The sequence below is a fragment of the Theropithecus gelada genome, chromosome 7a, assembly GCF_003255815.1.
Source record: "Theropithecus gelada isolate Dixy chromosome 7a, Tgel_1.0, whole genome shotgun sequence".
In the NCBI taxonomy this organism is placed as follows: Eukaryota; Metazoa; Chordata; class Mammalia; order Primates; family Cercopithecidae; genus Theropithecus; species Theropithecus gelada.
In genome coordinates, this window is record NC_037674.1 from 35773290 (window position 1) to 35790443 (window position 17154).

At 39.6% G+C, this 17154-nt stretch overlaps 1 protein-coding gene across 3 annotated transcripts in view; it reads right to left on the bottom strand.

Moving 5' to 3' along the window:
• The window catches only part of ICE2 (interactor of little elongation complex ELL subunit 2), a 57213-nt gene that overhangs the window by 1790 nt on the left and 38269 nt on the right, over positions 1-17154 (bottom strand). For all 3 annotated transcript variants that reach the window (XM_025389588.1, XM_025389586.1, XM_025389587.1), the window contains 3 exons: positions 12730-12814; positions 8543-8593; positions 5045-5303 (listed from right to left, as the gene is read on the bottom strand). In XM_025389588.1, the coding sequence (XP_025245373.1) occupies positions 5045-5303; positions 8543-8593; positions 12730-12814 (395 nt within the window). The remainder of the gene's footprint in view (positions 1-5044; positions 5304-8542; positions 8594-12729; positions 12815-17154) is intronic.

Genomic DNA, 17154 nt, shown 5'->3' on the forward strand with positions numbered 1-17154 from the left:
GGTGCAAAGACTACTACACTAAAAAAAAAAAAAAAAAAAAAAAAAAAAAAAAAACTGGAAGGGGGAATATAGAGGATGGGCAAACGGGAAGAGGGGGTTAGAGTAGGGGAAGAAACTTTGCTGTGGTTCTACCTTCAAGTCTACCCTTCCTTACCCTCACTTTCTAGCTCACACAGTCAAACGAAGAGAGGTGGGTCTATTTTTTTTTTCTTTTGATACAGAGTCTCACTCTGTCGCCCAGGCTGGAGGGCAGTTGGCACGATCTCTGCTCACTACAACCTCCACCACCTGGGTTCCAGTGATTCTCCTGACTCAGGCTCCCGAGCGGCTGGGATTACAGGTGTGTGTCACCACGCCTGGCTAACTTTTGTATTCTTAGTAGAGATGGGGTTTCACCATGTTTAGGCTGGTCTGGAATTCCTGACCTCAAGTGATCCGCCCGCCTCGGCCTCCCAAAGTGCTGGGATTATGGGCATGAGCCACCGCGCCCAGCCAAGGTGGTCTATTCTTAAGACACAATCCCTTGCTATGTAGTCATGTTAAAGATGTGATCTATAAAAAGAGTAATGGAGAAGGCCAATCTCACAGAGAAGGACCAAAGCTGTACAGCCTGAAACTATTTCCACAGAGCCTGCCCATATCTGCCTTTATTTTCCCTAGTCACCTTGTTCTCTTCTATTTCTTCATATCCTGTCCAGTGAATTTCAGGCCTGGGACTGATGGGTGATAGTGTAACTCCAAGCACTCTCTCTTTATAATGCTAGCCCAACAGAAATACTACTGGCATTTGCTCCAAGGGGTTACAGACTCACTGAGAATGGCTCAGACTCTGGCTTCCCTTATTTAATATCTATTGTTCCTTTAAAAAGCATTTTTTTTTGGTTTACATTTACGTGACCAGAAAAGACAAACTGAGTAAAGATTTGTCTGTGTGAATCTGATGAACTTTTGTAATATACTGATTAGAAAAGTGCGGTGACTTTTGGATAATCTATACTACTCCTCACTCAGCTGGTATTTCCTATAAAGGTATACTGACCACGCTAATTCTATGTGTTAAAATCTTTGAGAAAAGCAAGCATTTTGAAAACTTCCACTGCAAGACTGTGTGTGTTTGAATGTGTAAAATGAATGTTTATTACAGAAGCTGTAGAAAGAGAAAAAGACTAAGTGTGAAGCTGTTGCAAGAAGACTGGAAGCAGAAGTCAAAAGTAGCCCAGGCAGCAAATGGGACCCTTAAATAGAATGTCTGCTTGATGCAGTAGGAGGCAGAAGCAGGCTCTACTGGCATCTCTCAGGGTTAGTACCAAAGGTACTATCCAAGGATGAGATCTGAGTTCAAGTGGACTTGTGACTATGTGATCACAGTAGAGGCAAAAATGTTTGAATACATTTTTACACCATGAAAATGGGCAGATGATTTCTATTTCATATAGGTCTTACTTCCCTGGTTTCCTGAAAGCTGTGATCTCACCATTGCTGCCAAAACCAGAATCCATATTTGTGCTTAGATTGGTTGGGACTAGAAGGCCCATTCCAATGGCCTGGCTAGGAGGTAGGGAGGAAGATGGGGTAATTCCTCTCAAATATAGGGCTGGATTGTGGGGAGGTGAGTAGATCACCAAAAACTTTCCACTGGCTTTCAAAAATATATCAAACCAAGTATTAGTTATCTAATTGTCCACTGTACCTAATGCTGGGCTCTGCAACAACCTGGGCCTGGATAATCTCGTTAAGTATTTGTTCTTGGACTGAATGCATAAAGCACACTCCGTGATACACATGTAATTGGATTGTTATTATGTAGCCAAATTGTGAACATATGGAATTTCTCCTTTTCCAAATACAGTCACATTTTGGTCAAAATGAATTGCATGTATAACAGTGGTCCCAAAAGATTATAATGGAGCTGAAAAATTTCTTTTTTTTTTTTTTTTTTTTTTGAGACGGAGTCTTGCTCTGTCACCCAGGCTGGAGTGCAGGGGCCGGATCTCAGCTCACTGCAAGCTCCGCCTCCCGGGTGCATGCCATTCTCCTGGCTCAGCCTCCCGAGTAGCTGGGACTACAGGCACCCGCCACCTCGCCCGGCTAGTTTTTTGTAATTTTTAGTAGAGATGGGGTTTCAGCGTGTTAGCCAGGATGGTCTCGATCTCCTGACCTCGTGATCCGCCCGTCTCGGCCTCCCAAAGTGCTGGGATTACAGGCTTGAGCCACCGCGCCCGGCCGGAGCTGAAAAATTTCTATCATCTAGTGATGTCGCAGCTGTTAGAATATAACAGTGCAATGTATTACCTTGTCTATGTTTAGACATGCAAATACCAGTGTATTACAACTGCATACAGTATTCAGTACAGCAACATGGTGTACAGGTCTGTAGACTACCTAAGAGCAATAGGCTATACCATATGGCCTAGGTGTGTAGTAGACTACACCCTCTAGGTTTGTGTAAGTAAGCTTATGATATTTACACAAAGACAAAATTGCCTAGTGCTGCATTTCTCAGAATTTATCCCTGTCGTTAACTGATACACGACTATAAATTGTGTTCTTACTGTACTAAAGCACATTTTAGACCACATTTAAAAAAGAATCAAATCATTAAAGTATTTCCGAAGTATAAAGCATTCAACACTATTTTAGTGTCAGTCTATATCAATAAGGACAGTATATTACTCATTTTTTTTAGAAATACCTTGCACACACATAATACATTTTTCCTTTCACTTAAAGTTGTTCAATTCCAAGGTATTAAACTGTTCATTTTCACTAAAAAGGAATAAGCCACCCCCACACAGAATTACAGGTTATAGGTGAGAGACTATAATCAGTGTTTCTAAATTAAAAGGAAATCACTCTCCTAGAAAAACAGATCCTTCAAAAACAGTTCTTCAATTATTTTTAAGTTACTTAAGAAAACGTTTCCTTAGGTTATAAAAGTGACTACTTCCAATAAACTGGAAACAGACAACCAAAACTGAAGATAAAATAGCTTAAAATGCTAACAAGTAACTTTCTCCATTCTTTCACTTGTCCCAACTTAACATTTGTACTTTCTTGGCCAAAGCTAAGTAGGAATGTACAAGGAGTTCTCATTTCTAAAAGGATACTCCCAAACAGTAACTTAGGGTGGAGAACTGAAAGACATAAACAAACAACCCTGTTTACTTTAAATTATTTAACAATCCTCACTATTTGCATTCCAGTTGTTTCTCATAAGGATTTGAGGACATTTACCGATTAATTCAGTAAAATATAGACAGTGAAAAGGAAGAATATACAAGTGATAGACGCTCTGGGGCAACCATAATGAGAAGATAACATTCAGACAATAATTCTGACTCAAACACTTTTGGCAGTAAGTAAGGAAAATATACTGGATTTTGTCTCCTGAACACATTCAGAATCATTTGTAGAGAGCAAAACTTTTTTCTTTCCTTTTCTTTTTTTTTCTTTTTTGAGACAGAGTCTCACTGTGTCGTCCAGGCTGGAGTGCAGTATAGTGATCTTGGCTCACTGCAACCTCTGCCTCCCGGGTTCAAGCAATTCTCCTGCCTTAGCCTCTCCAGTAGCTGGAGAGCTACTGGAGAGGCTAATGACGCTCGGCTAATTTTTGGTAGAGATGGGGTTTCACCATGTTGGCCAGCCTGGTCTCAAACTGCTGACCTCAAATGATCTACCCACCTTGGCCTCCCAAAGTGCTGGGATTATAGGCGTGAGCCACCGCACCCAGCCGAGTGCAAAACTTTTCTAACAACTAAACTCGAACTGGAATTTCCTACACAATATACAGAATGAGTGACATAGCAGAGAATATCTCTAGCTATGGGTTTATAAGTTTCAGATAATGTCATTCAACTGTTACTTCTGGCAAGGATTCTATATTAATTGTAATTCAGTAAATACGGAGTTACATAATACTTATCAAAACACAATTTAGTCCTTAATACTTTAGTTGTATTTTTAATTAGACACTCTGTTCACAAACTACTAATACTTCTTTTTCCTCATCCTAATTAACAATGTTGGCCAGGCGTGGTGGCTCACACCTGTAATCCCGGCACTTTGGGTGGCTGAGGCAGGCGGATCACAAGGTCAGGAGATCGAGACTATTCTGGCTAACACGGTGAAACCCCGTCTCTACTAAAAATAAGAAAATTAGCTAGGCATGGTGGCGGGCGCCTGTAGTCCCAGCTACTTGGGAGGCTGAGGCAGGAGAAGGGCATGAACCTGGGAGGCAGAGCTTGCAGTGAGCTGAGATCGAGCCACTGCACTCCAGCCTGGAAGTGAGACTCCGTCTCAAAAATAAAATAAAATAAAATAAAAAGTTTAATTACATCATAATTTATTACATGTACTCTTCTGCAAATTGCCTAAAATACTTAATGAAATGAAACTCAGTATATATAAATAAAAATTTTAAAAAACCCCCACAATTTTGCTTTTCATAGGAATATAAGGATTTAACTACTTGGATGCCTTACCCACACACCCACTGTGTAAGCTAAGACAGTTTTCTTTTTTATTTTTTTTTTGAGATGGAGTCTCACTCTGTCCCCCGAGCTGGAGTGCAGTGGCTGGATCTCAGTTCACTGCAAGCTCCGCCTCCCGGGTTCACGCCATTCTCCTGCCTCAGCCTCCCGAGTAGCTGGGACTACAGGCGCCCGCCACCTCGCCCGGCTAGTTTTTTGTATTTTTTTAGTAGAGACGGGGTTTCACCGTGTTAGACAGGATGGTCTTGATCTCCTGACCTCGTGATCCGCCTGTCTCGGCCTCCCAAAGTGCTGGGATTACAGGCTTGAGCCACTGCGCCCGGCTGAGAGTTTTCTTTAGTTGACTTATAAATCTTGCAAAAATAGAAAGTTCCACTACCATGTAGACTGGACTCACTACGGCATACAACTTTATCCTTCCTGTGGATATAGTTTTTAGAATGGTGCTGTGATTAATATGACAATGAGAACATCAGGTTGAAATATGGTAAAGTCTGTGAAACAGACGAATAATAAACAACCTAATGAACCTTTAACTTCAAAAAAGATCTTACCTTTTGTTGTGTTGTGGTATCCAGTGATTTAGGTGGAAAAGTACAAGGTATTCTTCCATGATGGATATGATATGGTAATAACAGGCTGGGATCTAATGGGACCCAGGGAACTGAGAGACTGGAAGGTACACCAGGAAGGCCGCAATGTGTTTTATACAAATTGTATGCTGTCCTAGTAACTTTTCCATCAGAGGCCTTATAGATCAGGAGTGAAGAATCTTCTGCTGCATGAGATAACAAGTAGGAACCCTCCTGCAAGCTAAATCCACACAATGAAACTCAACCCACTGGCTGTGTCAATTTCAACAGCACTTTCTTAATCATAATCTATTAGTAAAACTGAAAATTATGAGAAGATCACACCACCTCTAAAACTTATGATAAAATAAGATTTAAGAAATCTTTAAAACTATTTTTATGCTTTTTAAGCAACTAATTTTAATTCTTACTCCAAAGTTCAGAATAGTTGATCATTTTCTTTTTGCTTTTATAGCAATTTGTAAGTTTTCATTTAATGGGAAACAAAGAGTGTGCCTAATTCTCTAATCCATAGATTAGACATTTATAGGTATCTATACTGAAAAGCATTCCTACAGCATTTTCATTCATTTAACACTGCAACTATTTTGTACCTAATAATAGACAGATGACTAGATACAAAAGTGAAGGTGACATGTTTGCTACATTGAGTAGTTTAAAATAAAGTGGAAGAAACAGTCAATGGAACAATCACGATACAACATGAGGTGCTATGAGGATAACAGAGACAACAGCAGCTAGCAGGTATTAAATGTTTATTATGAGCCAACTACTGTATTATAGCTTCACATCTATTTTCTCATTAGATCTTCCACAATAAACCTTCAAGGCATATTTAGGGTGATAAATAAACAAATTAGAGATGCTAAGCAATTTGCCCAAAGTTCTGAGTGTAGGCTTAGATATAAACCCAGGCATTTGAACTCCACAGGCCACACCCTTAATCACGATCCTCTACTGTAGCAATAACCAGCTATGCTGAACATCAAAACCACATTTTTCCTTTCTCCTTAGAAAGCTTTAAATAATTCAGTGTACATCATAAAGAACTAAAGGGATATGAATAAATACATTGTGCTTTCTTGGGATTACACAGTCCTCTGGATCAAAGATGTTAAGGAGAACATCCGTTCTTTACCACAATATATTATTAAAAAAGAAAGATTTATCATACTTTAGCTATAAAGATTTGCCTATAAACCTATTAAGTTACATTTTCATCAATTTTTAAACTGAAAATAGGTGTTGACAATTGCTCTTATCCTCTGGAAATTTTTTTCCCAATAACTTTCATATTTCCATATAAAGAAATGAATAATTATTTGATAGGAATAAGTAACATTTCAAAGATTGAGCTTCAATCAATGAAAATCATGTATCTTAACTACCTCCACTAAAAATGAAGAAAGCTTTCGTTTACAGAAGAATGTATTAATATTTAATTCATGGAGAATGAGAGATACTCTAAGAAGGAGTATCTTACAAGTGCCGTACATGTCTAATGTATATGGATGAATATAAACTATGGTAGGTGGAATAATGGCCTCCTAAAAATGTTTACGTTCCAAACCTGGAACCTACGAATATGTTACATGGCCAAAGGGAATTAAGGTAGCACATGGAATTAAGGTTGCTAATCAACTGACTTTAAAATGGTCAAATTTTACTAATCACAATAGCCCTTAAATATGGAAGAAGAAGGCAGAAGAGACTCAGAGGGAGATGTGACTTAACTTGGCTTTGTAACTTTGAAGATGGAGGAAGGGAGCTACAAGCCAAGGGATGCAGATGGCCTCTAGAAGCTACAAAAGGCAAGGAATAGATTCTTCCCAGAGCCTACAGAAAGGAATGTAGCTTTGCCAATGCCCTGATTTTGACTCAGTGAACCCTGTTAGACCTCTGACTTGAGAACTGCAAAATAATAAATTTGTGTTGTTTTATAACATTAATTTTGTGGTAATTTGTTATAGCCACAATATAAAGCTAATACACAAACTAAATAAAATATTGATAATAAAATTTCAAAAAACATCTGGCAAATTTCATGCAAAAGCTTTATATGTAACATGAAGAACAGAATATATAAAACAAAAATCCTGTCACATAATCACAGAATATCAGAACTGAAAAGTACCTAGGAAGTTATTGCACTTGACACCATCATTTTACAAATAAGTAAACTGACATCAGGTTGGATAACAGAATTCTTCAGAACTAGAACTTTGAGATTTTGACTGTAAGTTCAGATTCAAGTTGTTTTCAAGTTTAACCTTTGGTAAGGGCATAAGAGAAGGAATGCAAACATTCATATAACAAAATAGTTTGATGTATCACTGGGGAAAAATCCATATTCTAAGACTTGCCATGGATCTAAATGACTGTTCATTTAGCTCTATGTTCTTTCTTTCTTTCTTTTTTTTTTTTTTTTTGAGAGGGAGTCTCACTCTGTCGCCCAGGCTAGAGTGCAGTGGCACATCTCAGCTCTGCAATCCTGCCTCCCGGGTTCAAGTGATTCTCCTGCCTCAGCCTCCTGAGTAGCTGGGATTACAGGTGCACACCACAACACCCAGCTAATTTTTTTTGTATTTTTAGTAGAGACGGGGTTTCACCATGTTGGCCAGGATAGTCTCGATCTTCTGACCTCGTGATCCACCTGCCTCAGCCTCCCAAAGTGCTGGGATTACAGGTGTGAGCCACTGTGCTCGGCCTCTATGATCTTTTTTTTAGTCTTGAAAGTGAAAATAATATAGCCATGGTGGGCTGAATAATGGTCCCCCACCATGATATCCATATGCTAATCACCAGAACCTGTGACTGTATTACATTTAATGGTTTTGCAGGTGTGATTAAATTAAGGATTTTGAGATGAGGGGATTATCCCAAATTATGTGAGAAGGCCTAAAGTAATCACCAGGAACCTTATAAAAGGGAGGCAGAGGAAGATATTACCACAAAAGGGGAGAAGGCAATGTGATGTGGACACAGAGATCCAAGTGACATGCCCTGATGATGGAGGAAAGAGCCACAAGTCAAGGAATACAGGTGGTCACTAGAAACTGAAAAAGGTAAAGAAATGATTCTTTCCTCAGTCTTCAGAAAGGACCAGCCCTGTTGACTTTTACCCGGTGAAACTGATTTTGGATTTCTGACCTCCAGAACTAAAAAGAGAATAAATTTGTTTTGTTTTAAGCCACCAAGTTAGTGGCAATGTGTTACAGCTGCAATAGAAAAACAACACAATAATAGACTTACAGGAAAATGTAATTGCAAGCTCATTAAAGCCAGATACTATCATATTATCTTATATTTTTACAATATAAATTTTTACATTTGACATAATAATTTTTGCATTTCTAGGTTATTTAGTCTCTATTCCTAACAGCACATTTTCAAAGTTTCTAAGAATTTTCATCTAAGAAAATCAGACATATCAAAGCAAAATGCCTAAAAAATACTTACCTACTTAATTTCTTTAGAATGTGTTGGAGGATGTTAAATAAATTGGAAATCCTAAGAAACAAAAGAAATTCATGTAAAATGAAACTGCAAAAAACTTACTTTTAGCAATTATAGCTCCTCAGACAGAGAAATGCCCTCAATAACAACAACAAAAACAGCAGATGAGATAATGTAAAACAAAACATATTGAAACTTATTTCTATTAGGATTAAATTATGATATTTACTTAATTTTTGCCATTTCCTCTTTTTTTTTTTTTTTTTTGAGACAGAGTCCTGCTGTGTAGACTAGGCTGGAGTGAGTGCAGTGACGTGATCTCTGCTCACTGCAACCTCCACCTCCCAGAATCAAGTGATTCTCTTGCCTCAGCCTCTCAAATAGCTGGGACTACAGGCATGCATCACCACGCCCAGCTAATTTTTTGTATTTTTAGTAGAGATGGGGTTTCACCATGTTGGCCAGGCTGGTCTTGAATTCCTGACCTCAGGTCATCCACCTGCCTTGGCCTCCCAAAGTGCTGGGATTACAGGCATGAGCCACGGCGTCCGGCCAATTTTTGTCATTTCATGATTTCCTTTCATTATCATAATGTATTTGGCTTTTTGTGAGTCAGAGCAGTTGTAAAGAGATCACTATTTTATGTTCAAATTATATACTTAAAAAAAAAAAAAAAGCAGCCGGGCACGGTGGCTCAAGCCTGTAATCCCAGCACTTTGGGAGGCCGAGGTGGGCGGATTATGAGGTCAGGAGATCGAGACCATCCTGGCTCACATGGTGAAACCCTGTCTCTACTAAAAATACAAAAAATTAGCCGGGCGTGGTGGTGGTTGCCTGTAGTCCCAGCTACTCGGGAGGCTGAGACAGGAGAATGGCGTGAACCCGGGAGGGACAGCTTGCAGTGAGCCGAGATCGCGCCACTGTACTCCAGTCTGGGCAACAGAGCAAGACTCCACCTCAAAAAAAAAAAAAAAAAAAAGATAAGAGGTCTTTAGTAAAGCTAATATACCTAAGAGTTTGTCTTTCAGAGATGGTGGTGAATTAGCTTCCAAAAAAATTGACAGGTATGTTAAACCTGTGATGACAGAGAAGCCACTCACTCGTGATAGGATAGCTAAAGGGAAATACAGGTTTTTTTTTTTTGAGACAGTCTCGCTCTGTAGCCCAGGCTGGAGTGCAGTGGCGTGATCCTGGCTCACTACAAGTTCTGCCTCCCGGGTTCACACCCTTCTCCTGCCTCAGCCTCCCGAGTAGCTGGGACTATAGGCGCCTGCCACCACGCCCGGCTAATTTTTTGTATTTTTAGTGGAGATGGGGTTTCACCATGTTAGACAGGCTGGCCTTGATTTCCTAACGTTATCCACCCACCTCGGCCTCCCAAAGTGCTGGGATTACAGGCCTGAGCCACCGCGCCTGGCCAAATACAGGTATTATTTTAAGAATTTCTTCAGTAGTTCTTCTAGACCTGAAGTCCGTCCATCGGTCCTTTCTTTCTTTTCTTTTTCTTTTTTTCTTTTCTTCTCTCTCTCTCTCCCTCCCTATTTTTATTTTTTTGAGACGGAGTCTCATTCTTTTTGCCCAGGTTGGAGTGCAGTGGCACGATCTCGGCTCACTGCAACCTCCACCTCCTGGGTTCAAGCCATTCTCCTGCCTCAGCCACCCAAGTAGCTGGAATTGCAGATGTCCACCACCACGCCTGGCTAATTTTTGTATTTTTAGTAGAGATGGGGTTTCACCATGTTGTCCAGGCTGGTCTCGAACTCCTGACCTCAAGTGATCTGCCTGACACAGCCTCCCGAAGTGCAGGGATTACAGGCATGAGCCACTGTGCCCGACCTCCTCCTTTCTTTTTTTAAAAAATGTTTTTCTTTGGGAAAAGCAAGGCAGGTACAGACTAGGGTATGGAAAAGCTTTTCTATTCACATATGTAAAAAAGAGTTACTGTTCAAGAGAAGCAGTCCTTGTAATAGAAGCAGACATACTGAAGCAGGCAGAGAGTTCAAATTTGGATCTGGGACCCTTAAAAAACTATGTCAAGCCTGTGAAGGCTGGAACTATGCAGCTAGTAGAAGTCAGAACCATTTCTTCTCTTAAGTAGGAATCAAACATATTAACTGCCAAGGCTGCAACTAGCTTAGCCGTGTGCTCTAGGGAACACCACTCTAATATTTCCTCATATAAAAAATGGAGATAATACTACCACTAGCCTTTCCTAGGAATTTGTGAGATGAAAATGAGATAATATTCATAAGTTATTTTCCTTTGCATTTAGACATTTAGAGTTCTGAGCACGATAAATTCATTTCAGTCTCGTGTATAGTAACGCTTAGTAGAAGGGCAAACTTTGAGAAGTTAGACTGTCAGAGTTTTTCACTGTACTATCCTTTCCCTTTCCTGTAATGGAGTAAAATGTTTGCTTCCCATGCACAGTGGCCACTTTGGCTGTAGCCTCCCTTGTCTTAAGTAGAAGGGCTGGTGCTGCTGGCATTATATTTAATTTGGAGATGGAGATAATATAAACGGATCACAAATTGGGTCTGGGCTCCATCAATGGATGAATGAATAAAGAAAATGTGATTACAGACACACACACACACACACACACACACACACACACACACACACACACACACAGGTATATTCAGCCATAAAAGAAATGAAATTCTGGCCGGGTGCAGTGGCTCAAGCCTGTAATCCCAGCACTTTGGGAGGTCGAGACGGGCGGATCACAAGGTCAGGAGATCGAGACCATCCTGGCTAACGCGGTGAAACCCCGTCTCTACTAAAAAAATACAAAAAACTAGCCGGGCGAGGTGGCGGGCTCCTGTAGTCCCAGCCACTCGGGAGGCTGAGGCAGGAGAATGGCGTGAACCCCGGAGGCGGAGCTTGCAATGAGCTGAGATCCGGCCACTGCACTCCAGCCTGCACGACAGAGCGAGACTCCGTCTCAAAAAAAAAAAAGGGAAAAAAAAGAAATGAAATTCTGGTATTTGCATCATGGATAGAACTGGAAGTCGTTACATAAACCAGGCACAGAAAGACAAATACTGCATGCTGTCAATCATATGTGGAAGCTAAAAAAAGTGGATCTCATGGAGATACAGAATAGCAGTTACAAGAGGCTGAGAAGGAAATGGATGGGAGAAATGAGAAGTTGGTTAAGGGGTTAGACAGGAGGAGTAACTTCTAGTATTCAATACCATAGTAGGGAAATTACAATTCATAATAATTTAGTGTATATATCAAAATAGCTAGAAGGGAAGAATTGTAATGTTACTAACACAAAGATAAATGTTTGAGGTGAAGGATATTCCAATTATCTTGATTTGGTCATTACACATTGTATATAGGTATTAAAATACCACATGTAAGGCTGGGTATGGTGGCTCACACCTGTAATCTCAGCACTTTGGGAGGCCGAGGTGGGCAGATCACCTAAGATCGGGAGTTTGAGACCAGCCTGACCAACATGGAGAAACCCTATCTCTATTAAAAATACAAAATTAGCTGGGCATGGTGGTGCATGCCTATAATCCCAGCTACTCGGGAGGCTGAGGCAGTAGAATTGCTTGAACCCGGGAGGTGGAGGTTGCAGTGAGCCAAGATTGCACCATTGCATTCCAGCCTGGGGAAAAAGAGTGAAACTCCATCTAAAAAAAAAAAAAAAAAAATCACATGTACCCCAAAATATATATAACCGTCATCTATCAATAAACAAAAACAAAACAAAACATACTGCTGCTCAGGCATGGTGATTCATGCCTGTAATCCCAGCATTTTGGGAGCCTGAGGCAGGCAGATTGCTTGAGTTCAGGAGTTTGAAAACAGCCTAGGCAACATGGTGAAACCCTGTCTCTACGAAAAATACAAAAATGAGCTGGGCATGCTGGTGCATGCCTGTAGTCCCTACTCGGGAGGCTGAGGTGGGAGGATCCCTTGAACCAGGGAGGCTGAGGCTGCAGTGAGCCGAGATCACACCACTGCACTCCAGCCTGGGTGACAGAAAGAGACTCTGTCTCAAAAACACAAAGAACAAAAACAAGACAAAACAAAACTGGGTGCAATGAGACCTCTATACATAAAAGGATTAAAAGTCTTGAAAATACTTTAAGCTTAAACAATATTTAAAGAAAAATTAATGATCACATTAACAAGTTTTTCAATTCTCACCACAAAGTAAACTTTCTTACTTGAGTGCTGAAAGCTTTTCTTTTAATTCTTCTGAAGTAATTTCTTCCAGCAGAAAAAGTTTTGAAGTAAATGCATCAATATGTCCTAAAATAAAATATCAAACTTAAAAAGAACAAGCAATTGCAGTATTTAGAAAACAAAAAACCAAGTTATCCTGTCTCCTTAAAGATGCTTTTACAAATTTTAATAACTGTAAATAAATTTTATATTTAGTAGAAATACACATTTTATTAAGTCTTAAGTACAGCTATATTTTAAAATGACATAATTCAGATTATAAAACATTTATATTCATTCTAAAATATTTGCTGAATATATAAAAGTTTACACATGTCCAAACATACAAAATCATTTGAAAGCCTACAATTTATGAACAACAAGTATTAAAATACTGGTGTTTCTAATTCCTATTAAAGTTACATTTGTATGGCGTTTTTGAGGAGAAATAAGTACATATTATGAAAACAAGCAGATAAAATCAAATGTACAGGGGCTTTCTAAGACACACTTGGTTCTGAAGGTAAAAATTAGATTATGAAAATCTGGCTTCATATTTTTTAATTAGGCTGAGACAGTGGCTCATACCTGTAATCCCAGCACTTTGGGAGGCTGAGGCAGGCAGATCACCTGAGGTCAGGAGTTCGAGACCAGCCTGGCCAACATAGTGAAACCTCACCTCTACTAAAAATATTAAAAAATTAGCCAGGCATGGTGGTGGGCGCCTGTAATCCCAGCTACTTGGGAGGCTGACACAGGACAATTGTTTGAACCCAGGAGACGGAGGTTGCAGTGAGCCGATACAGTGCCACTGCACTCCAGCCTGGGCGACAGAGTAAGACTCTGTCTCAAAAAAAAAAAAAATTTATTAAAGCACACTGTAAGATTTCCTACAGTTAAAAAAAAAAAAAAAATCAAAGCAGTCAGTTCCAAGTCTTACTTTTTGAGACAAAGTTTCGCTCTTGTTGCCTAGGCTGCAGTGCAGAGGCATGATCTTGGCTCACTGCAACCTCCGCCTCCTGGGTTCAAGCGATTCTCCTGCCTCAGCCTGCCATGTAGACGGGATTACAGGTGCCCACCACCAGGCCCGGCTAACTTTTTGTATCTTTAGTAGATACTGGGTTTCATCACATTGGTGAGGCTGGTCTTGAACTCCTGACGTCAGGTGATCCACCTGCTTCAGCCTCCCAAAGTGCTGGGATTACAGGCATGAGTCACTGAGCCTGGCCAAAGTCTTATTCATTTATTTATTTATTTTAGACAGAGTCTTGCTCTGTCTCCTGGGCTGGAGTGCAATAGCGAAATCCTGGCTCACTGTAACGTCTGCCTCTGAGGTTCAAGCTATTCTTGTGCCTTAGCCTCCTGAGTAGCTAGGACTACAGTTGTGCGCCACCACTCCCAGCTATCTTTTTTTTTTTTTTTTGTATTTTTGGTAGAGGTGGGGTTCCATCATGTTGGCCAGGCTGGTCTCGAACTCCTGGCCTATAGCAATCCACCTGCCTTGGACTCCCTAAGTGCTAAGATTACAGGTGTGGGCAACAGCACCCGGCCCCGACTCTTACTTTTTTTTACAAACACAATGTGAATCTAGAATTCCAAAAAACAAAACAGCAAATTCTCAATATGATGCTTTTGTTTTAAAAAGTAATGCATATGTTCTAAAACAAAACAGGTTGAGAGCTGATACTAAGGTCCTGAAATATACCAAGGAAGAGTGACATAAAAGATAGTTCCGGGTTAAATGTTATATGATCAAGGCAACACAAAAATCGTAGGTACTGTACCATAGTTAAAAACATCAACTGGCATGATGAGAATTTAACACGTATCAATGTTGAAAACAAATTGTTTTTATCTTTTTAACTCCTAATATTTAGGTCTCAAAACAAATTACCTGGAAAGCTGATGTCAATCACTGGGACAATTAAAAATGCACATAATTTAATGTTTCATTTTCTTACCAAGCCCCCTTTCATTTGCTTTATGCTCATACACTCATTACACTCATTACACAGTGGCATTTCTAATAACAAAGACACATTGTAATGATTTAATAACCACAGAAAGGAAATATTAAGCATAACTTTTAGATATTTACTAATTATGTCTTTGAGAAGACTAATAGTTCTTACCTTTTGAAAGAAATTCATTTAAAAAAGTATTATAGTATGTGTCAATTATGGTCTGTCAAAAATAACTATACAGATAATACCATACTAAGTGCTCTGAGGATCTACCTCCTCAAGGAGTTCACAACTCTCTCAACATTGGAGCTTTCTAATCTGTTGGCCTCAAATAAGATATATATGTGCTTCAGATACTTATCACCTCAGCCCTTCAGGCAGCTAAGCAATGCTGGGGATGGCAAAAGCTCCCTGGCTATTGCCCTTCAGCTACAAGCAATCTCTCATATATCACAGTGTGCTGTACAAATATTTATCTGCATCAAGGTTGGAAAGCACTGATTTAGAGAGGACAAATAAAATCTATGTATAATAAAAATAAAGACTTTATATATAAGCATTCATTCATACATATATGCACATAAACATATACAAGCATACATGCATTCATATGTGTATAGTGATTCCTTGCTTTGCATGCAGTGTGGGGACCATAAAAATGACCATACAGGCTGAAACCCTACAATTTTAACAATCAATGGGGAAAATTACAACTGCTTGGTTACCTTTGAAATTTTTGTCAAAACACTATAAACTATCAATCATAAATATACAGGAAAATGAACAGAACAGTAAAATATTTTAGTACACTTTAATTCAAAACACTAAAGTGTTTTATTTCTTTATGAAACGTTAGTCAAGAGCAGTTTGAAGAGTGCTTGTTACCTTCTTGCACAACTTGTTATTAGGAAGAATGCATCTTTTCTTTTTCTTTTTTGAGACAGGGTCTCACTGTGTTGGCCAGGCTGGAGTGCAGTGGTGTGATCTTGGCTCACTGCAACCTCCGCCTCCCAGGCTCATGTGATTCTCCTGTCTCAGTTTCCTGAGTAGCTGGGACTACAGGCACAAGTGACTACTGCCCAGCTAATTTTTTATATTTTTAGTAGAGACAGGGTTTCACCATGTTGGCCAGGCCAGTCTTTAACTCTGACCTCAAATGATCCACCCGCCTCGGCCTCCCAAAGTGCTGGGATTACAAGCGTGAGCCACCTCACCTGGCTGGATGCATCTTTTCAATGCCATGGTGAACCGTTATATTCCTAAGGATCAGCTTCCGACACTGTATCCTTTGTGCTCTCAATATCATGAAATTATCTTCAGGAGTTTGTTTAGTGTAAAATCTTATGCCAGTGTCACTTGTTCATCCTTTATGTCACAACGCTTTCACTAAGTTTGTCTGGCAGCAGCAAATCTAGAGTCACTGGAACAATAGCAGTGCCAACATTCCCAGTCTCTGCTATTTCCTCTGTAATTCCATTTATGTTCCACTCAAATTTCACTTCTGGCAGTATCCCCTTTTGTTTCTTTGCTTTAATATTTGTTGGCCAATTCTTTTGATTACCTACTTTGGTAAAATATCACATGGGTGTATCACTGGGAGACAAAGAGTCAACACAACTGCACACTCTGCTTTCTGTGCATGAGCTCAATGGGTACACAATAACCAATTATAAACAGACTTTGAAAGAAGTGACATGACTGGTCACTGATCATGATGTGCCTGTTATTTATGTAGTGATCTGTGGACTGAAGAGCCAGCAGTGAAGCTTATACTTTATACAATTACTGTTAACACACAGTCATAACTAAAACTTGTGCTTATTGAAACTGTGAGCCAAGTGAGGACTGCCTGTATGTCAACTATATAGGATTGATAAATATTATAGGGTTGGAGGGTGGATGCAGAAGTTGCGATGAGACTATGTGGGAAATTGTCTTAAAGGAGTAAATCCTGAAGTTTTTATAGGGAAAAGATAAAAAGAGTACTGCAACTAGGGAAAGTGGGGAACATGTTTATAGCAAAGCAAAGCGAACAAACAAATCACAAGTGTGTTTATTCTACTGGAAAAAGAGACTATAAGCTATAGAATTGATTCTCAAAGTGTGGTCCCTAAACTAGCAGCATCAGTACCACCTGAGAAAGTCTCAGGTCCCAGTACAGACCTAGTAAATCAGACACTCCAGGGTGGGGCCAGCAATCTCCACTTTTAAAAGCACTTCAAGTGATTTTTCTTGAACATCTTCCTTAAATTAAAAGGGTATTATAACAACATTTTAAAAAACTCAAAAACTCAGATGTTTTTAAAATAGTGTTTTAAAACATATCGCCCCCGCATACCTACACCCCACCAAAAAACCCCAAACAAACCAAAATCCCACAACCATACAATATATGCTTTTTACCAAACACTTGGCACAGAAGCCAAAAATACTATCCCAGTACATTGAAATGAAAGGCTTACA